Raw genomic sequence first — 22,308 nt, forward strand, 5'->3', positions numbered from 1 at the left:
TTTCTCATTAAGCGGCCGTCACTCCAGAGGTGCTCCCTCGGCCCTCAATTACAGGGAGGCTTATGAGACCTCCGCCTGGCTGGAGAACGACTTCAAATATGGGTCAGTCTCAGATCGCAAGGTTTCAAATCCATGGCCAGACATATGCTCATAAACTCACAGCTATCCTCTAATGCAACAGACATGCAGTTTTAAAGTATCCCTGAATCCTCCATTGCACAAAGTGTTGCTGCGGATTTTACAGGGCAGAGCCGGGCGCTAACACGTCTAGTGTTAGTGGTTACGTTCCCTGTGGGGCTGCTCTTATACAAATATGGACTTAATATATAGGGGATACTGCCCACATAGCTCAGTGATTATAGCTGTTCTGCAAATATTCTTTAATGAAGTCTTTAGAGAAACAATTACGCTGGTGTGATTTTAAAAATATCCACCCCATACTACTGAAAGGCTCTTAAAAAGCAACCGTTGGCAGTGTGTTTGGTTTTGTGGTGTGTTTTTGTCACTCTTTTGGAAAACTGGACAAATGTAGAGAATGTGATGCCAAGCTGGCTTTGTGCTTTCGTTCCACAAACATGCACCCATCGCTGAGTGCAAAACATCTAGGGTAAAGTGGCAAGAGAAGAGGTAGGCTTAGAGAAAGTAAGCGATGTACATCTCAGCACAACATCCTACTAAAAGTGTTAAAGTATTTGCATATGTTGGGTGGCTTATTTCATAGCGAGAAAGTTCTGGATTCTATTCTTTATCATAAGAAATGTTCCACTACTGTTTACCAAAGTACGGCTGTAGTGGCAACAGTAGACCTAACTGAAAATGATTCGTGTCTTTCTGCTGGCTCGAAATAACTCTACTGTCTGAAATAGTTATCAGTACAGTTTATAGGGACCAGTTTTTAAGGCTCCCTCGGCTTTTAAGTCTGAAACTTGAATTTGCAGAGTGAAATACTGTAACATAGCACTCCAATATAGTCACTAAACATTATAGACTAGTATATAGTATGTACTCTACCATATCTGTCAGTCTTGGAGTCTTTGCCTCTCCCTGTCCGTCTCTCATGAACCTTCACCCTCCACCATGCCCACCCCCTCTCCCATCACCCCTTTCTTTCTCCCCGTGTCTCTCCCTCACTCTCCAACTTCTTTATTTCAGCTGATTTATTGCTATAAAATGAATAGTTTCCTCTGGATCGACGGCCACTTCATTGTGCAACAGAAACGGCCCAGACGCTTGAGCCAGCATGAGCCTCGCCAGCTGTGTTGCTATACACGCGCACGCTATGCTAACACTTCCCCCCAGCACTACTTGTCCAGGCCAAGGGAGTGACAGAATAATTCCCGGCAAAGAGAGGGGAAGCCGTCCAGTTCACTGTGTTCTGAACGTCTCAGCCAGACTCAGTGAAGAAACAACTCAGTTTGAAGCACCGTTGGCACTGTCCTGAGAGCTCACTCCCCTCTACTGAGTCTCTCTCACGGATGATTAGTCTGGCTTTCACCTACTTCCTATTTCCTCTTCATCTCACGTCTCTTCTCTTCTTGTCCTTTTTCATCAATTCTTTCCCCCTTTACACTTCTTTCGTCCTTCTCAGGCCTCTTCGATCTACATTTTTCCAACGTTTTTGCTTTCTTGCACCCACCGTGCCTTCTCTCCTTTGCTTCACATCTCCTCGTGTCTGTCCTTCATTCTCGCTGTCCTGCATTATTTTCCCTCTTTCTCTCCCTCCTGTCACGTCCCTCCGGTTTGACATTTCAAGCTCTTTTTAGCACAACCACACATCCATTAAAAGCACTGTCTGCTTCCCCTGTTATGTCACGGAGGCTGGATAAATATCTTGTTTGTTGTCCTGGAACTGACACGGCGGTGGCCTACAGTACAGAACAGGGTCATATTGAGGATTTCGTGTTATGTAGCGTCACGTTTGGCTAACTTTAGTACAGCTTGTGGGTCGGAAGCAGAGCTGCTTCGTAATAATGATTTGTGAGAGCGATAGTGGTGGAATGACGGTTATAAAATAGCATGATGGGAACTTGTTTTGTTAGTGGGCTGATTTAGAAAGAAAACAGCCCATGGGCATTCATATTGAAATAGCTGAAACATTATTTGGCAGTTACATGGGGAAAAAATACTCTTAAGGTATTGTTTGAAGCAAAGTTATGTCTGGGTGTTTTTAAAAAAGGAGAAACAATGAAAACATGTTGCATTTAATATTATCAACTCTGATTCAACTTTAAGTCCATCCTACACAACACTGTAAAAAAAAAAAGAAGTTAATTTGCTACTAAATAAAGAGCTAATTTTATCATTTAAAGTCTTAAAGCTGGACTAAACATTTTTGAATGGGCTTTTGAGTATCACAAATACCACATAAGCCAAAAAAAACCCAATAACCCAAGTTGCAACTATTGCCTTGTGTGGAAATGACTGTCCGATATTTGGGCCCAGTTCACCAGGTTTTAACTAAGCCGGCTTATTTCAGCTGGGCATGAGTTCAGGCCGAGAGCCACCGCTTCCTTCCAAAACCTATTAAGCCCTGATGTTCATACACAGACCCACTTAATTAAACATACACATCTGCAATACATGCACACACACTTACACACACACACTTACACGGTCACATTTAGAGCACCGGGGTCGTCTGCTAAGTGTTGATTAGTCTCATGGACAACAGGTAATTCAAGCTAAATGGCTAAATATAGCCCTTAGTGTGATTAGCGCTGATAGCATGTGATGTATGGCGCTCATTAGTGAACTAGCTAACCACCCCCTTATCACTTGCTCACCTACACACACATGTGTTTTGGTAGCCATTCATTTAAAGGAATACTCCCCCTTTTTCCAACCTTATCTCTGTGTCTTTAATCGTAGGGGGGATGATCAATGCAAAATTTTTGGGCTGCGAGTGCTTTCTGCTTGAGAGCACCTACGTTAGACTGGTTTATTGTTAGTTTAATCAGTGTAGTGTGAGTAACAGTGGTACAAAAAGAAAGATTGTTGTTGTATCTTACAGGTAAGAGTTAAACACCTGTTGACCACTGCCAATCCCAGAACCCAGAATGAATAACACATTACTGTAGCTCTACTAACTGTCTTTAAGCGTAGATCTTGTATTTGTTATACCTGAGTCTACCTTTGTCAAATGACCCTTAGATTAACACCCTCATGGTTAATATTTCAGCAAGGGTAGTGCTTACCTGACAAACATACAGCACATTCACCAGATGCAGTGCGTACCATAACAAAGAGGGTTACTGATTAAGTCTCTCTGTTCCTGCTGTTTCTTTCTGTTGGTTTACTTTTTAGCCCGGAGCACTGGCTTACCTGGCCGCTTCGTTGTCAGTACTGGTAGCTGAAGTGAGAAAGGCAGATCCCCAGGTGGCACAGCCCTGCAGCCTGCTGTACAAAACAGCAGTCTTGGCTTTATTTCACATGGTGTATTCTGCAGGAAAAGCAGCCAACCAAGGAGAACAAATTGAAGCTTTTGCACCAAAAACCCATAGATATCAAGATATAAAATCCTTTGGTCTTTGACAGGGATAACAAAGACTTTGCTGTCTAGAGAGGATGTTCAGGTTGGAACTTTAAAGTAGATTTTGATCAGATTATAATTAACAGAGTTCATGCTGTATCAAATCACCATTCAGATTGTGCGTGTCATTTCCATCAAAACGATAAATAACTATGTTTGTGCCACGAGTGCTAACTGCTAAATGCTGTTAACCTACTGTAACAGCACGTACATTTATGTTTCTGGCTCATTTTGACACACAGGTCCATTTTATATAGCCTTACAATGAAGATAAATGCACAAATTAATAGATAAGAACAGAAATAACAAGATGCATAAAATCTTAGGACCAATGTTTGGCTTGTCAAAAAGTTTGCAAGCCATAATTTGTCATGTTGTTTTGTCGAAGCCCTTGGCGAACAACGATTTGATGTATGTTTTTGTTCAAAATGTCCACAGTAACAGGTAGTGGATGGCCCATGGCAGTAGTAGTAGGACCCTGCTCTACCTATCAAGCCAGAGGACAATCTCCTCTTACAAAGGCTTCAGAAATGGGTTCACAGTGCAATATCAGGTGTTTGGCCATAAAAAATAGTTTCTCCCTGTGTGTGTGTGTGTGTGTGAGTATGGCTCTCCTGTGGATTTGTTGCACAGACTTTCCTGAGCTGTACCCACATCTATCAGCTTTCAGCAGCTTGAATTAAACACACTTTTCACTCAGCTGAAAGATTGTCAGCATTCTTCAGCTGTTTTTTTTTTTTTTGTTATTTTTAAAGCTCCAATATCTAGAATCGTCAGTTTAGCTGTCGCAGCTAAGTAAGCAAGCAGATGGTGCTAACTCGAGAACAAGGCTTTTCAATTTTAACAATGAAAGGTGAGGCGAAAGCAGAAAAAAACCCAGAAATCTCAGGTTGTATTAATAAATGTTTTTTGCTTTTATACTTTACGCAGGAGTAGTGAAGTGGCAACAAATTAGTGTTTTTGATGTCATTTCTGTTTCCACAGGAAAATATGAGTTTAATCAGCAGTTACTGAAGAAAATTGAGAAATTAGTGATTGGTCTTGGGAAAAAGATTTTTATAAACTTTGGACAGAGCCAGGCTAGCTGTTTGCCCCTGCTTCCAGTGTTTATGCTAAGCTAAGCTAATCGCTTTATATGGAGACCACAGACATGAGAGTGCTGTTGATCTTCTTATCCCACTCTTGGCAAGAAAGAGAATGAGCAAACCTCCCAAAATATGAAATCATTTTCTTTACTCTATTCATTTTGTCGGTTAATCGCACTTAAATTGAAAAACACGTTGTAGAAATCCCCCTAAAAACACACGTGAATTAAAAACGGTGAAATGCATAAAGACATAAGCAGTTACTTCATCAGGTCAGTCATTTCCGTCTAACTTTCTAGCCTGGCTGTTAACCGTTCTTCTCAGGCATGAAGCCAAAGTTCGCAACAATTCCACCAGCACAAGTTCAGTAAAAAAAAGTGGTGTAACAAGAGCTACATCTTTCAGGGGAATAGGAGTCACAACTCAGCACTCCTCTCATTTTGGAGAATGAATCACCTTCAGCGCCTCACTCCTTTACTCCCTCACTCCTCCGCGCTGTCTGATTGCCGTTTTCATTCTGTCAGTTTGGCCTCGACTCAGACAGCCCTGTGCTTTCCCCCACATGTTTTCTATTGTCTGGATTAAAGCGAAATGGATAGCGGGTCATTATGCTGAGTGGAACTGCTCCACGTCTCCCCAGATTGTCCTGAATTTGATTACAATGTAATTCTAAGTCTGTTTGCTTGGACATAATTGTTGTGCGTTTTCTGTCAGTTTGTGTTTTGAGGGACAAACCGAGTGGATAAGTGAGAAAGGCGGTGTGTGTGTGTGTGTGTGTGGATCTTTGATGTTTACGTACGTGGCGGAGTGAGCACACACCTGGGCAATGTCATGTCTCATTCTCCTGCATTTGATATGTCTCCTTCTTCCTCCACGAGTGTGTGCGCCTTTGTCTAAACTCGGTAAGGTCAAGGTCACCGCGTGTTCTGCCTTTGCTCACTCCCTAACAGTCGCTGTGGGAGTTTGAGGTTGCACTGCTCATGTACCAGCGTCAGCTAATCTCGGCTACATCTGTCACACATCCAAACCGCCACCCCTTTGGCCCCTGCTGCTCAGATTAACACTTTTTTTCCACAAAGACTCACGTAATTGTTGTTGCAAAACGCCTATTTGATGACAGAAATGAGTCAAATCAAACTTGAAAGTCTGAGAAAGTTTTTAACACACATCTTAAACGTTCACTATTTTATGCAGGCTTGTTAAAAATTGGGCACTCATTAAAGTTTTTGTTGTATTTAGTGACGTTGAGAGTAAACAAGACAAGTGGAGTGAGTTCTGTGGAGTTTAACCAAAGGATGGTAAATTCATACTGTATGCAAATCATATTGAAAAGCGGTGGTGTTTTTTTTTTTATATATATACCACATATTCAAAAAGAGTCTGCTTTTGCAAGCTCTGCTTCGTTATTTTCTTTGTCAAAATCGTCTTAAACACAATTCCCAGTAATATTAAAAGGTCCAAGAAGTCTTAAATTTGTCTTTCTGAAACTCGCAGATATGACTGTGTGAGTGGATTAGAGTGATATGTGGTGACTGAGAGAGAACAAAGTGACAAAATAACTTCAGAGTGCCATAGCAAGAACTCACTGCACACGCTGGGCTTAAATTTCATCTGAATGTAGAAATGGGACAGGATAAGCCTAACTGTGCAAGTCGTTGTGGGAAATTTGACTCAGATGTCAGTTCCCATTCCATTAAAAATCTAAAGTTTTGTATAGAAATTGTTTAGTAAAAACATCTCTGTGGCTCCCAGACATTGTCCTGTATTTTTTCTCTCCCCCAAACACTGTAGATAACTTTGCGGTTGGTATTCCAGTTCATCCTAAAAGCATCGGATAGTTTTATGGTCAGGATTCTGTGCAGGCCACTCATGTTCTTTCACATCAACCTGGGAACAACATTTCTTTATGGACCTGGCTTCATGCACCGGGTCATGTTGAACCAGGACGAGGAGAAACACAAAAGTATTGCAACAAGGTTGTTGTTGTTGTCTGCACTATGTTTGTGTGCTGTCGCATTAACATTCCCCTGAATTGGAATTAAAGGGCTAATGGTTGAAAACATGCAAAGCGGCCCCAGAGCACCAAATGTAGAACTGAATATATCATATGATTTGATTCTATTCTGGTCCTGGAGCACATTAACAAGTATGCCGTCAGTCTGGGGATCTTTCTCTAAGAATGTGAGGTAGTAATACTCTGAGCTGATTGATTTATTTCCTCCTGATTGAAATTCTCTGTTTTTTTTTTTATCAGACAAAGCAATGTGTTTTGATTAATCCCCTTAAAATAATCATAAGATTTGATTGGTCAGTTGTTAATAATCTCATAATGAGTTTAAGTGCCTGAACAGTGGTCTCACCTATTATTAACTATATGGCAGTGAGAAGTAGTGCATCTGCTTCTATCTCCTGAAGGTTAACTGTGTATCTGACAGTTTATACACTCTACCATGTAGCGTACATGTGGAAATGTCTTATGTGTCATAATGTAGAGTTCCCTCTCCTCACCTTAACTTTGTGAGACCGTAAAAATGACTCTTGTTGATAAAGTAGTTGAGATTGAGTCATTGTTTTTTTATTTTTCCAGTATGATGTTGTACAGTGTTGCATGTAAAGCTGTCCACCAGCGGCCATATGTGGGGAAAAAATACGATGAAAGCTTTCATGTAACCTCTCAGGTAACAAATCAAACTGGATGTCTGAAAGAGGAGAAAACACCTCTCCTCTGCCTTGATGAATGGCTTTCACCGCCCTCTTGTATTTGTTACTCATTGAGTGGAAACCATGTAACTATAACTCTTGTCACAGTTCTCACACTATTAGCCTTCTGTTTTGATTATTTTTTTTTTTTTAATGTACAGCCAATTTCCTTCTTTACACAATGAATGTGCCAATAGTCACAATTCTCCAGTGTTTCCCCTTCGAGGTTCAAATATCAAGGAGAAAACAAGAGAAATAAATGTCATGGAAGAACGAAACCATAGCTCATTTCTCAAATGGTTAAACCACATCCATTTTCACATAAAGCAGTGTCACCTGAAGTTCAGCTCTCCAAACCATAAAATATGGACGATCTTGTCTGCAAAAGTGTTATCATGTTATCTTAAGTTTTAAGTTACCAACCATCCTTTTAAAAAATTATGATTTTTTTCTTTTTATGGTGGGTCTATTCTTTCCTCCAATGCTAGACATTTTGAAACCAAACTCCTCACATAAACAGTGTGGTATGCTGACCCGGGAGTAACATTGGTCACTGCCTGTCTGCACTCTGTGGTTTTTGGCTGCGGCGGACTGATGCTGAGGGTTCTGATGGCTGTCACTTTTGGGAAAAGGCCTGCTGCAACCTCGCACTTTCTCCACAGTTCCCGAAGCATGTAACCTAGGAAAATGTTGTAGGCTGCAGTTTTCTGACCTGAGAGGAGTCGGGAGAGCGTGTTTTGGATTACACAGCTGTGTAGGCAAAAGTGAAGTGGTTACTTCCCTCCTTTTGCTGACAGCTTTGCCTTTTGTACTCTCGTTCTCTAATATGGGCCTGCTTTTGTGCAAGCCAGATCTGGAGGATTTGGGCTTCCAGAATCAGGGTCACCTTTGTTTCCAAAGTGTAATAAACACAGGATTTTTGATTTTTTTGCTGATAAGGGTGCATAGACCAAGTTAACAATGTTAATGTAACCATTTACAATAGATGGTACAATAACAGACTTAAAATATCCAGGATCAGAAGTTTTCTACTTGCTGTACAAAATAGAGGCTTAATAGAGAAATAAGTCAGTTATATTCGTCAGATAAATCAAATGGAAAGATCACATGGAAAAGGCAATTACAAACAATTATTAATAGAAAATGTGCAATATTATGTGAAATACCAAAAGATTAGAATTCAGGGTTTCAGCATGTCCTGTATCAGGAGTTAAATTCAAAATGGGACTCCAACTATATCGAAGTGTCTCTCATAAACAGTCCAATTAGATACAGTAAGTCCAGTGTAGTGAGTCAATTAATCAAAATCAATCAATCCAATCAATGAATCACTTCTCGTCTCTTAATTCTCTTCCAGTAATGATTCCAGTACCCTGCAACTGGGGGGGGGGTGGGTGGCAAAAGTTGCACAGTTCTTAGTTCTCTGAGATGTGAAAATGTTCTGCTTTCCATTACAGGTTATTAAAGTCGGTTAGATATGGACACCGAGTTGAAGGTCGTTTCATTTGAAATCAATTTGGCCATTTTAAAAATTACACTTTTTTCGTTACATGCCACTTAAGTTCTCAAAGCTTAAAATACATAATATCAAAGGCACATATCATTTGGCAGATGTTGATTTAGTGACTGCTGTCTTTTGTAATAGTTAACCCATGAATATTTTTGAACTTGTGAGCAATCGTCACTATTTTGACTAAATAATTGCGAATAAAAACAATTGTAAGTTGCACCCAGTCTTTAAATTATGATGTTCATTTACAGTTTTAGATAAAACAAACATTACTAATGTGAGGCAGACCTATGTGGTCCCTTTAGAGGCTCCAGGTCTGCTTGTGTTGTCATTTCTACTTTGTGTGACGAGCAAATTCCTTCGCCTGTTCAAACAATCAGTCCTGCTCTCTTTCATTTATGCTGTCTGCTCTTATTTTTAGTACGGTTTACATTCAGTAAGTCCTATGAAAGAACACAAACACTATGCAACGTGGACTTTGACCTGGCATGAGGGAAAATGTGGTGTATTGATGTAATATAATTCTTTGTGAAATTGTAATTACATGAGGGAATAAATCAAATGGTTGATAGATGGGTGTAGCAACTTGCAAAAGATTTATGTTTTGCAGTTGGTAGCCAGAACTAAGGCAACTGTAATTTTTGGACGGCCATATGGCATAAACCTGGTATTTCTGATGAAATAGCACTGGGCGATCACTGATGTGGTGCGAGCAGCAACTGTGTCTTGCTAAATTCTTACCCCCCCAACACCTACCCATAAGATTTAATTCCCCTTTGACAGACCTTTGGTTCTCCCTCTCTGGCCTGGCTGCCACTGCATTGTTCTAGCCAGAGTTATGATGATGATTTATGAGCTACAAGTGACTGCTGAAAAGTGGACTGACTCACACTTTCCATCGTAATTTACTTTTCAATTATTGTTTTTTTTTGGGGGGGCCTGGGTTTGAGTGTGTACGTGCGAAAGAGTGAACAGTTGATAAAAAAGTAAGAAGGGAGTTTTTGCACACGGACGAACATACACACAACCGTGTGCATTTGCTCACACATAAACATTTTACACAGTTCGTGCACAACTTCACAAACAGCTGTTTGTGCAACAGTTCATATGTCTACGCTTGCTTTCTGCTTCCATACCAAACTTGGAACAAAGATGGAAATGTGTTGTTTATTATACTTAGAATATCAGATGATTGTTGTTCATTGCATTACAGTAAATCATAAAGCAGTAAGTCAGTCGATAAATCGTATCAACAGAAATCGTATCAACAGTTGGAAGCGAAAACACTTCATATTTGACTCTTACAGCTTGTTTAATTTTGGGTTTTTGAATAGTTGGTCTGAAGGAATCAAATACTGGCAACGTGACTTGTGATCAGCAACATATTCAACATATGATGTCCCAATGATTGAATTATAGATAAATGATGTTTGAGCTGTAAGTCTAAAGAAGGTTATATTCATTTTAAAATATCTAAACCATCTGGCTTTTATTGACACAGTTGCACGGGCCAATCAACACCCAATTGTCGGTGTACACATCCTCTGTTTTCCCCAGGGTCGAGCAAACCTGCTGATTGGATGTCACCTTTTTTCTGATTGTGTGTGTGTGTGTGTGTGTGTGTGTGTGTGTGTGTGTGTGTGTGTGTGTGTGTGTGTGTGTGTGTGTGTGTGTGTGTGTGTGTGTGTGTGTGTGTGTGTGTGTGTGTGTGTGTGTGTGTGTGTGTGTGTGTGTGTGTGTGTGTGTGTGTGTGTGCGCGCGCGCGTATGTGTACTTGTGTGTGATGATGGATGGCAGGGTCAGGGCTGTGCTTGTCAACAAACCTCAGCAATTAGCTTTGACTTGGGGCTGTTTCATCACACACAGGCAACGTTTCACTCAACAAAACATCCAAGAGAACCAACATGAAGTCCTGAGGGAGCAACTGCCAGTCATAGCCGTGCCCTCTGATGTTTACACTCTAGCGTATTCATTTACATTGATCACATAAAGGAAACGCATACTAAAGCTCATGTTGAGTTTGTTTACCTGTCATTCATGTTTTTTTTTTTATGTTTGGTCCAGGCTTTTTCATGTGATAGCAAGGTAAAAATCAGAAATAAAGGAGAATCTGTAAGTAAGATCACGGAGGACCAAACAGAGGTTTCACCAAATTAACATTAAAATGGGTCTGTAAGTATTAGACGTTTTTTTAAACCGGCATGTTAAACCGGCACAGCTGATGTTGCTGTTATGTAAATTAGCTTGTGATGTAATCTGTTACCTGTGACAGAGGGGGAAGTGCTCAAGACTCAATTCATCATGCGTCTAATGATTTTAGTAATTTGAGGTGTGGAATGATGTATATGAAAAGCCAAATCAATCAACAACTTGGGAACTTAAATGATATTTAATGGATTTTGACTCATTTCAGAGATGTATTTTAGTGACATGAGTTAACCGTGTAAAATCGAAGCAGGCAGGAAACATATTTCATGCATATATTCAACACTTAGGATTCAGCGTTTGCTCAGAGCTTCCTGCTGATGCCAGATATTTCTTTCCACGGTCTTCAGTCTAGCTGCCCTCCGCTCTTAATCTTATTTCTCGAACATTCATGCTTTTGCTAGCCAAAAGTTTGATGTATGCTCTGTAATCTGACACAAGGTTCTTTGCAGGTATAGCTCGACCGATAATAGATTTTGGAGGCAGATATGAATATTTGGGAGTTATGGATGCGTATCGTAAAGATTTTTTTTTTTTTATTGTGGCCACGATGCATGTTGAGTGTAAAAAATCACCTGTCAGCTCTTTATGGTAATATATGACAGTGAAACTGTTTCCAAATAACCTCAAATCTGGCATTTCTGTACTGCAATTTCTTTTTAGTTATCTGACGGTTTACAAATAAATCTGCAACAAGCTAATATTGGTTGATTTATTGGTCCAGCTGTAACTAGAAGATTATAAATGCAGTTGACAAATTTCAAATTTAGATTGATACATTTCATTGTTTCCACAGAGTGTGCATGATGCATTCTTCAGGATAAGATTGTGCAAAATGAATAATTGAAATGTCAGTAAATATGTTTATTGCAAGTGTAGAAATGTCCAGCAAGCACTCCTCCTGATGTTTTTCTTGGACTTTAGGTAGAAAAATTGTCATTAATTGTGTGTGATAGTGTAATGGAAACATGTTTGTCAGTGGTTACAGATGGTTAATTTTATGGCAAAAGTTTGTCATTTACTCATGTGTATGGATGTGTATACACTATTAAATGCAAAGCATCTCATACTTGTATACTTTGTACAAAACCAAGCCACTGCTGGGCTAACCAGTAGTCAAAGAATGACAGTTCAGTGTTGTAGATAAATAATATTCTGATCATTGTACTGCTTTTATTATGACATTTATGATTATCGCTGAAAATTTCTGCCTGATATCTTAGCAGCTAAAGATTCGGAGGCCGGACCACATTTATACTGCGCACTGCAGCCGAACGGATTACCATGTAATAACAACCACATGGGCTGTAAAAGAACATGGGGTTTGGGGGTCCTTCTTCTGTGGTGTCCTCAGGGAACAGGCCAGGGGAGGGAGGGGGTTTGCTGACTCAGCTGTTCCGGCTGAACTGAGCTTTAATGAGGGAAGAGTGGAAGACTCTCTGACGGTCACACGCAGGAAGTTTTATCTAGACGTGTACGCATAAAACACACAGTCTTACTCGTACACACACCCTGTCTCACTGCCTTCTCCCATGTGTCTCATTTAAACTCTCAGACACACACACACACACACACACACACACACACACACACACACACTTCTACTCTCATCTATCTATTTTACTTTCCCTCATTCTTACCCCTTTCCCCTCTTAATACATCCTCCCTGCATTTCTTTCACTTGCACACACACACACACACACACACCCTCCCACCCTCCCACCCTCCCCTCCTGCCCTTTAACCTTTATTACCCCCATTACTTGTGTGTACACATTAGCCCTGGGCTGATGCGAGCTCTAATTTGAAGTAAATGTGCGCACATTTATGTAAAGAGCCTAATGGGAAAAATGAGTCTTGGGGTCTGTAAATGTGTGGTTTGTGTCTGTGTGTGTTTGTGTGTGTGTGTGTACCCTCGAGAGCTTGTTCCCCTCACCAGGGAGCCTGTCCAGCATGCTATAAAACTCCACAGCTCTCAGGCTAAATGTGGTCGAAATGAAGGTTTAATGCGCTGGAAAACTGGTAGTTGGATTCAAATAGGGTGTGTGTGTGTGTGTGTGTGTGTGTGTATGGATTGTGTCGGTGTCTGTAAATGTAATTGTGTGCACGAATGCTTCTCTTTCACTGTGGCCACATTTAGTCTTATGTATGTGAGCCTTTTTTAGTGTGTACATATTTAAGCATGTTGTGAATTTTATTGAGATTGATGCTTTTCAATTTCTGACGAGCTTTTCAGAAGAACAATCAGTCACACAGAACAGGGGGGGCAGTGCACTGCTGTGCAATGGATCACTCTTTTCAGATGATTCTGCTAATCTGTTCTTATGAGTCAATAGATGATAATGCAACAAACAGCATCTGTTCATTTGTCTGTCCCCACTTGATAAATGCTGACATCTTTTAAACCCTACTCCCCCAGTTGGTAACATAGGCGTTTTGTCATCTGCAAGCCTAAGACAAGATTACTGAAATGACATCATCAGGGTCAAATCTCCTCCCGAGCCGCAACTTCCACTTTAGCTGTTTTGTTCACTGTTTGCATAACTACTTCCTGCCTGTATGAATAAATGTTGTTGCAGTGATTACATTTCGCTCTGTTACTGTTTTTTTCCCTCCAAAATGTAGTCCTAGTTGCTTGTATTAGCTCAAGCCACCCATATCAAACACATCATCCATGTGCAAAGACTTCTGACCAAAAATGTAGTTTTAGGTCCAAACTTTGCTTCCAGTTGCTTATTTTTATGTGGAACTGGTTTTAATTCAGAGCAGTTCTCAATACTCCTACTCCAGGGATAAAAATCTGCGTCTCTGAAGTAAGAAAGAAACTGATAAACCTTAACTTGGAAATTCCTGAAGCTAAAAATATTGTGAGTCTGTTCCTACTACATCCTGCCCCAGGGTGTTTGGTCAGGTTTTCTTTAAAGTACAGGGTTTTCTATATCGTTGGAATGATGCAAATAAGCCCAGATGAACTGCCGTGATATCTCAAAGACGTTTCAAGATGTTTTCTGTTCTCTGCTTGTTTTTTTTTTTAATGTGGATGAGATATTTCAGGTCAGGGGGGTTTACACCTTCAACTAGTGCCATTATCACAGTTATGCCTCAACATCAAATCTCACCACCAGGGACAGTTGGATCACATCCCACTGAATTGGCAGATGTTGGATGGATTTTTCATTTTCTCCTCGGCTAACTGAAACCAGCTGAACACACACGCAGGCCTGGTGGGAGTCACAGAGGGACGGCGTGAATCTCATCTTTAATCTAATAAAGGGACTCAGTTGAGGCTGGAATTAATCACATGTATGAGGGAGAAGAGCTTTTTCAAAGAAAGGATGTGGAGGGAAAATATGGAGGCATTTAGAGTGAAGAGAGGATATGATTGGACATAATGAGCACCTAGTGTCATAATGTAAAATAGAGAGTCTGAATCACCCCCCTATCCCTCTGGACCGCACGTGCACACCTCATGCATGTGAGCAGAAAACGTGCGCCACGTTGCTATTTCACCAATGCTAACTCAAGCTCATGTTAAATTTATCACAAGTCCTGGTGGATTTATTCTCGCTGTTAATTGTTGGTGAGGATTTGTAGAAGAGAGCGAAGCAATTATGATTGTAGATCAAATTATAGTGCTGATTCACATGTGGTGTTAAACCGTTAGCCTTCTGATCCAGTTGCCTCCTCTTGTACATGTGATAATTCATATCCAAGTGGGATTTCAGGGATTGTCTTGTGATGTCACTTTGCGCATTTGCACCGTAGTCGCTTATGACCACCAAGACTAAAGCAACTGTTGGTGGAAATAATTGTTATGTAGATGCTTTTAAGGTTTTGCAGGTTTTCCATCATCATAAGGTCTGACTAATGGCAACTTCATTACTCTGTTGTAGTCATCATCAGTTGCCAGGTAGCTTCCAAGAATGGCACAGTTGACTGTAATCAGCGGTTTTCCTTCCTTATTATTAGAATCGGCCTAAAATGAAATCCCTTTTTAGAGCCACAGCTGCAGAAAAAAAACCAAACGTACATGTTGAAAATATAGTTTTTTACCCTATTTTACCTGTTCTTTAAAACACTTGTCCAAGGGGGGGGGGGGCAGGTGATGTAACACAGAAGTTAGCATTTGCACACATGCTGTTTAACCTTTTTGAGGTTTTATCCAACACAATTTCTAAGAGAAAATACTTTCCCCCACAAATTGAATCCACTCTCTGATCCTTTTCTTCTTTGCTCTCCTACACCTCTTTTCCTTTTACTTTTTAAATCTCTCCATTTTTTATTATGCTATTTGTTGTAGGGTTTTTGTCACATCTAACCTCCACACCACTTTGATTTATATGTCCCTGTCTTTGTCCTGTTCTTTCTGTTTGTGATTGTGATTTTCTCTCATAAATTCCAGATTATACGTCATCATTGTTTGGGTTTTAAGCTTTTAGTCAAATTCAAAGAAAATCTTTTCCCTAAGTGTAATCTACTCCACCACCTTTTCTCTTTCGGAGAACGTACAGTACAGCAGCTGAGCCTGTTGACTTTTCTTGCTGTGCATTTTATGTAATATAAAGCAACCTGTTTTTCAAATCCAACATTTTGTGACACCTCCTCTGTTTCACCTCCCTCCTCCAGTTGATAGCAGTGTATGACGAACAGGAGCCCCATCATGGAGGTGATGGTACTAGCGCCAGCTCCACAGGGACCCAGAGCCCCGACCTGTTTGCTGCAGACCTCAGCTCTGGCAGCGGAGCCTCTGCCTTCCAACCCTACCAGGCAGCCAGTGAGATCGAGGTCACGCCCTCCGCCCTGCGCACCAGTAAGTCCCAAAACTGAAGGCAAAAATAAAAGAAATCAGGGATACATGTGGCTGGATTGACAACTATTGGGTAATTTTTGGATGATGTATGCATTATTTGGATAGAGGGACGGACATCCAAATATACAATCAGGAACAGGTGATTGATAAGTGAGTCAGTTTCTCTTATGTTCCTCTTAACTTAAAAATCTGTTGTCCCCATTAGCATAAAATGTCAGAGACTGCTGCAGTATACAGAAAACCCAACAAATTACCTTATCACTGCCCAGCGGTACCTTAGCCCTGTCCATAAATTCTGTTAATTGGACAGGAGGGCCTTTTTTTCATGCACAGATAGCCGTTTGATCCCCGGCCAAAGTGGCTAATTGGTTCTGTTCGCTGCCTCCTAAATCAAATGTGACGCTGAGCCCGTCCACCTCTGCAGTTTTGCCGGCCAAGTCGCTTCTTCTACTGTAATTACCATGAGTTTGGATGGGAAACCGACTCTTGTAGGTGATTTGTCAATTTGGATCGAGCAAAACCTTTTGCGCACAACCATAAGCAGAGGCAAGCAAACATATACACTCAGATATGTGGAGAGACAAACGCACTCTCACCGTCTCACTCTCGCTTTATCTTTCCATTCAAATACGTTTGTCTTTCTTTGAATCTATATTTATCAAACTGCTGAAAGTAAAAGTAAACAAGCAATCCCTCACCTTTTCTCCCGGCTGCAAAGAATAACTCTTTCTTTCGCCGTAGAAACACTCTTGTGTGGAAGAGAGCTCAGAGTATCTCTTGTTTAGTTAGGACTATCCTGTTAGGGTCCCTTTGGCATCAATTTTGTTGGCAGTTCCCCGCATCGTTTATCAGCACTAAATTGTCTTTATAGGTTTTCTCTGATGTATCTACTTTACCAGCATCCAACTTTCCCTCGTGTAAATTGCAAAATCCACTTGAAAGAAATATGCTTTTACAGAATAACTTAATAGTGTGATGCTATGGATTTTTTTTTTTTTTTTTTCCAAACACTGGACAGTGGAGTTGGAGGCTAAATGAGCACAGTTGCTCTTAAAGGGTCCAAAAGTCCAAACCTGACTAGCATAGTGCCATTTTGAACCGAGTGGCACGGTTTCCTCTGCATTTCTGATCACGCTGCTTGTGTCGACTCAAAGTGACGACCTGTCCGACGAAATGCCACGTGTATGAACAGCATTTCCATAATGAAGGCTAATGAAGCATCTATTTCACATGGCTTGTGGTGGTCAAATCCAGAATGGAAAGGATATGGACTTTCTCTGCCAACACTTAAAAACTGAACTGTGAAAGGATCAAATTAAAGATAACCACAGCATCTCCACGACCTGCTGCTGTTTGGGTATCAGCCGTTATCAGAGATTCACTGTCTTATCTGCCGTCCAATACACAGCTCTGTTGTAGTTTTTGAATTGTTGAATTGAGTTTCCCTGTTTTCTTCCTACTGTACACTTTACCATAAGTAGGAGTAAGCTCCTTGATGAATATGTGCGGGTTTTCACTTCAAGCAAATAACCTTTTGACTCCTTAAGCATATTTCACAAAACTCGCATACAATAAATGCTGAAATACAAACTCTAACCTTTTTTATGTGTTTCCTCTTTCCTCCCCTAACAGGCTATTCCTAACCAACTTTAGAGAAGTTTTTTTTTTTTCCCCCTTCATTCTTCATTCCATCTCGCTAAACACACGTGCACATTAGACCACCCCTACTCACACACGCTCCAATGAACAAATTTAAAGTTAAAAACTAGTTTTAATTAGCATCTTTCATTAGCACTGGCTGGAGTATGGCTTATCCACTAATGACCCGTGAACTGGCGTTGATTGACAAAGCAGCCACCAAAATCTCCTATCTCACACACTCACACACATGCAGAGTGCAAGGGAGGTCACTTGTCTCTTAATTGGATTTATGGATGAGATGCTGAATGTGAATTTGCCATAAGAAATTGAAATCTTAGGCATAATCACACCTGCCGGTAACGTCCAATTTAACTGTCTCCATAATAAATTCTAACCCTGCTTAATTGATGACACTGAATCTCATCAGACGGATTTTATTGGGTTTTAAGAGAAATGTCTGTCATGGAAGAGTAGGAATTTGATAAGTTTCTTTTTTTTTTTTTTAAATTTTTTTATGTGTGCCTAATGAGAATAGCTTTCAATCACTGATTTATGTTGGACAAGATGAGAGGCGCCAGACTCCGTGGGTTTTCTTGTTTGGCCCACAAACTCAAAAGAGAAGTGATTAAGCTTATTAGACAAGAAAGTTCTATTGAATTCCACAAATGGATTGATGTTAGTTTCTTGGCTTTGTTACACTGAAAACCTCTGCAGACATTGGAAATGCTGACGCCACTGTCAAACGCTGTGAGGCTTTCAGATGCCATTTTGAAAAGTTCATTTCCAAAATGCATCAATTCGGGAGGAGAGTCGTACTTGAAGTTCAGACTTTCATCATTTATGTCTAAAATCTAATAATGCGGTTCCCTAATACTCCTTCGCTGTTATGACGCTTTCACGGTTCATGTTTGTAGGTTCTTCATTTTAATTTGGAAGGAGGTCGTTATTTTTTACTGCTGTTTTGATGACGTCTGCTGCATTTGTGTATTTAGTATGCTCACTAAAAGAATTTGGAGGAAAATTTGGCCACCAATGTCAGTATGTAGATGAAAAAGTGTTCTTAAATAAATTAAAATTAAATAATTCTCCCACAATACAACACCCAACTGAAATGGACCGCAAGATTAAAATTTAAACTGATTGTAGTGACAAACTACAAGAAGAAACAACAACTAAAAAACCTATTATACATTTACATATACAACTATACTATATCATACTATGTGGACTAACATGTGGTGTAAAGCTGATAGAGTTGATAGTTAGTATATGGTGTGGGATATGTGCCACAGTAACTTGTCACTATATCCTCATGCCTCCTGGGAGTTGTAGTGTAGGTGGTGTTCAGATTAGTCAGCCTGCACTCTCGGTTCAGGAAGGGATTTAGTGTCGTGCTCTCCCACAGATCAGAGCTTTTTAGGTCCCACGCTCCGGGTGACCCAACAACACTAGTCAGCCAAGTTCATTAGTGTGTATACACACACACACGCATAACACACACAAACACATTTCCAGATTCTCAAAGAATGCTGTGGCTGTTGACTCATGTTCCTTGTCCCAGGGTTTGCGTGTGCACACAGCACAGACTCATCACTAGCTCACATTCTTAAACACAGTTGATAATTGTTCTCAAACATACCCTAACACAAACACATGCACTTCAGTTCGCATGAATGCACATATGTTTAAACAAACACTGAGTGCTCAGACACGCACGCACACACACACGCACACGCACTGACCTACAAACTCATCACTTCATCAGAGATTATAGATTCATAAACAGGAGCATGTACACACACACACACACAAACGGACACGCTTAATGTTGGATTTAGTCTCACAATACACACAACGTCAAACAACTGTTGACTTAGACACACACAGATAACAGTATTTCCTGTTTGAACACACACCACTACCCAAAACACGGGACATCATTTGAGCAGCAGAATGTCCTGGAAGAGAACATGGGAACATGACACTTGGCATTGTCATCTGAAGAAGATGCTCCAGCTTTTTAAACAGTTTTAGCTTTCTGCTTACACTCCGTCTCTCTTATGTGGTCCGCTGGGTACATTTCAGCCATTGAAATCTGCCTGTGGGATTTTGGAGGGGTCTAAATGTGGGAGATTTTTAATGTCATATCACTGTGTCTTGTGTACAATGCCCCTGTTGGAGCTGTTTTTTGGACCTTGGCCCACCTCCCACGCACTGCAACTTTTAACAGAGTGAAGAGGTTTAATGGAAGGCATCCACTTACACTTGTTTCTCAATAGGCTCTTCCTCACATTGTTGTTCCCACACAGTATCTTCTGCTCTGTGTTATGAGCCAATACACTGACAGTGGAGTAGAAACTGGAGCTGCCTCATTAGACTTTTAGCAATGAATCAGATTATTCCACAATGGGACGATAATGGAATCTCAGTGATTAATTGCCTTTATTAGCCCACAGTGTTTGAGGAACAAAATTTGTTTCAGCCTATTTACATCAATCATCCCTTGTCTCAAGCCTTATCAACTACAGCAAGGGGGATGGTTTTCTATACATATAGTGCCGGTGAGCCACTTCCCGAGAAAACAATTTAAGTTTAATAAAATGCAGTGATATTATTTCCTCCCAGAGTGTAGCCCCTGATAAGGGCAAAATAAAAAGTTAAAATACTGCTGTAACACCCTTGCTGTCGATGCCGTCTCTCAGATATGCCCCTCCACGTCCGGCGCAGCAGCGACCCCGCCCTGCTGACCATCAACGGGCCATTTAGTAGCAGCGAGCCACGGGTCCAAACGGAAGAGCCTCCATCAAGGAAGAACCCGACCCGCTGGTCCACCACTGCTGGTTTCCTGAAAGCTCGCCACTCTTCTGGCACCAACAGCCTCGAGAGGAAGGTCGGTTGGCTGTGTGTCACAAGCGGGGATAGCGGTTTCCTGACAATGACTAGATTTTAGAGCACATTTAGCTACATGTGGCACACCAGCGTCTTTTTCATAGGGAGACACGGAGGTCACTTGCAGCTGCTAGTTGACAGAGTGTGTATGTACAAATCCTCCCAATGTCCCTTTATTTTTAAAAAAATTTCAGAGCCCAAGCAATGTTTTTAGCGTAAAATTCTTTAATTGATTAAAGTTGTACCCTTGCCATTATGCATTTTTTGTCAATACTATTTAACAGTATGTGTTCATCAATAAGAAAAGAAATATTTACTAAAAGATAAGGAAGTATACACAGTTCAGAAAAGCTTCATGGGAAAATTTGGAAACATTATTCCAGGGAAAAAGCAAGAGATGAAACCTTCAATCAATCAAAAACCTTTGTTTCCTTGTCTTTGCAGGCTAAAGGTATGGACACATACCGCAGTCTGCCACGGGATGCAGGGACATGGGCCAATCAGAGAGAGTTTCAGAGAGAGACGGCGCGCTCATCACTCAGCGCCAATCACCCCATGGTGGACCGCTGGCTGGAGAGACAGGAACAGGTAGGACCACGTTCAATTACCTGAGCATACATGAGCACGCTAAGGGGAAGGCAAATTGGGCACAGGTCTTGCTGTGTGGAGGATGCTTTTATGTAACGCCTTACACCACCATGAAACATTGTTTTTCATCGTACATTTTACAAGAGCTCCAGTGGGCCCTAAAAAACTGGCTTGGCAGCTGGTAATTAGAGGCTAACCTTAGATTTAAAACGGCATGCTGACTCTGAGGTTTGTTGAAGGTTTGTGAAATGTGTTTGGAAACTGAAGTAGAAGGAGGATGAAACGAGTCAATAAGGAAACGGGAACAACAACAGCGTAAAATGTCTCCCGTTCAAGGCACAACAGAAAGCGCCGTTGACATCATTTGAAAACTTCACGTGCGCACTGCATTTCTGTACTATATGTCTGGATGTGAAGTGAACACCTGATACCTTCAACAGTCCAGCGTTCAGAGATTTACAGCCAGTCTTGCCCTCCACAGTCCGTCAGCCCTAAGCTCTGTGAAAGCCCGCCTCAGTGGCCAAGATCCAGTCCAGAGCTCGACCCAGTTCTATCACTCCCCTGGCCCTCAGTGAAGAGGTTAAAGTGAGGAATTTCTACCATAAATCCACAATGACAAGTTAGTCATGGATGGAGAAATAACATAATGTTGATATAGTTAATAACATGAGCCACATACAGTACATATGGTCCTGCTTAACTGGATGTAGAACACTGTACGGGCTAGGGGCCGCGTTCCCACTGGGGTCGTGTGCGCCAAAGTTTTGTTAGAATATAATCATAAAACATCATGACTCAACTGCATCATTCAGTTCATATTTACTCTTTGCATAGGTTGTGTAACATAAAGGAAGTCTCGCCTTTTTATAATATTAGTGGCCATGTTAAGTCAACATGAAGCGTGTAAAAGGGCGTGCATGCACTCATAGAGATTATTAGCTTCCCTTTTTAATAATCTGATGGTCTGAAGTTGAACACGCACAAGCTGGTGTAAGAATATCGTTGTTGCTGTTGGGACATTCAGTGTGAAATGTATAATGTAAATCTAAACAATTCAAGAATGAAGAGGAGTTAGAGCTTTTTGATTCTTCATCTCTATTCAAACCATTGTCTTCATCCATCACATGTAGGTTAGTTTGGCACCATTAGCACTAGTCGACCCTCATCAATTACTGTGTCTGACTCAGCATGATTAATTGATGTTGGCAGCAGTCGCAAGATAGTTGTCTGATTGCCTGTTCATCCTAGTGAGTAACTGGTTTCACTAATTTGGTGCCATTTCCCTTCTTTTTGCTTTAACTTTTATGTATTTCACAAGCTAAAAATGCTTTACAGCCAGTTGCAGTTTATTA

At 40.8% G+C, this 22,308-nt stretch overlaps 1 protein-coding gene across 3 annotated transcripts in view; it reads left to right on the forward strand.

Moving 5' to 3' along the window:
• pard3ab (par-3 family cell polarity regulator alpha, b) overlaps positions 1-22,308 on the forward strand; it is a 216,593-nt gene that overhangs the window by 61,899 nt on the left and 132,386 nt on the right. For all 3 annotated transcript variants that reach the window (XM_070844549.1, XM_070844550.1, XM_070844551.1), the window contains exons 3-5: positions 15,655-15,838; positions 20,182-20,369; positions 20,813-20,956. In XM_070844549.1, the coding sequence (XP_070700650.1) occupies positions 15,655-15,838; positions 20,182-20,369; positions 20,813-20,956 (516 nt within the window). The remainder of the gene's footprint in view (positions 1-15,654; positions 15,839-20,181; positions 20,370-20,812; positions 20,957-22,308) is intronic.

This window comes from Pempheris klunzingeri, chromosome 15, assembly GCF_042242105.1.
Source record: "Pempheris klunzingeri isolate RE-2024b chromosome 15, fPemKlu1.hap1, whole genome shotgun sequence".
Taxonomy (NCBI): Eukaryota; Metazoa; Chordata; class Actinopteri; order Acropomatiformes; family Pempheridae; genus Pempheris; species Pempheris klunzingeri.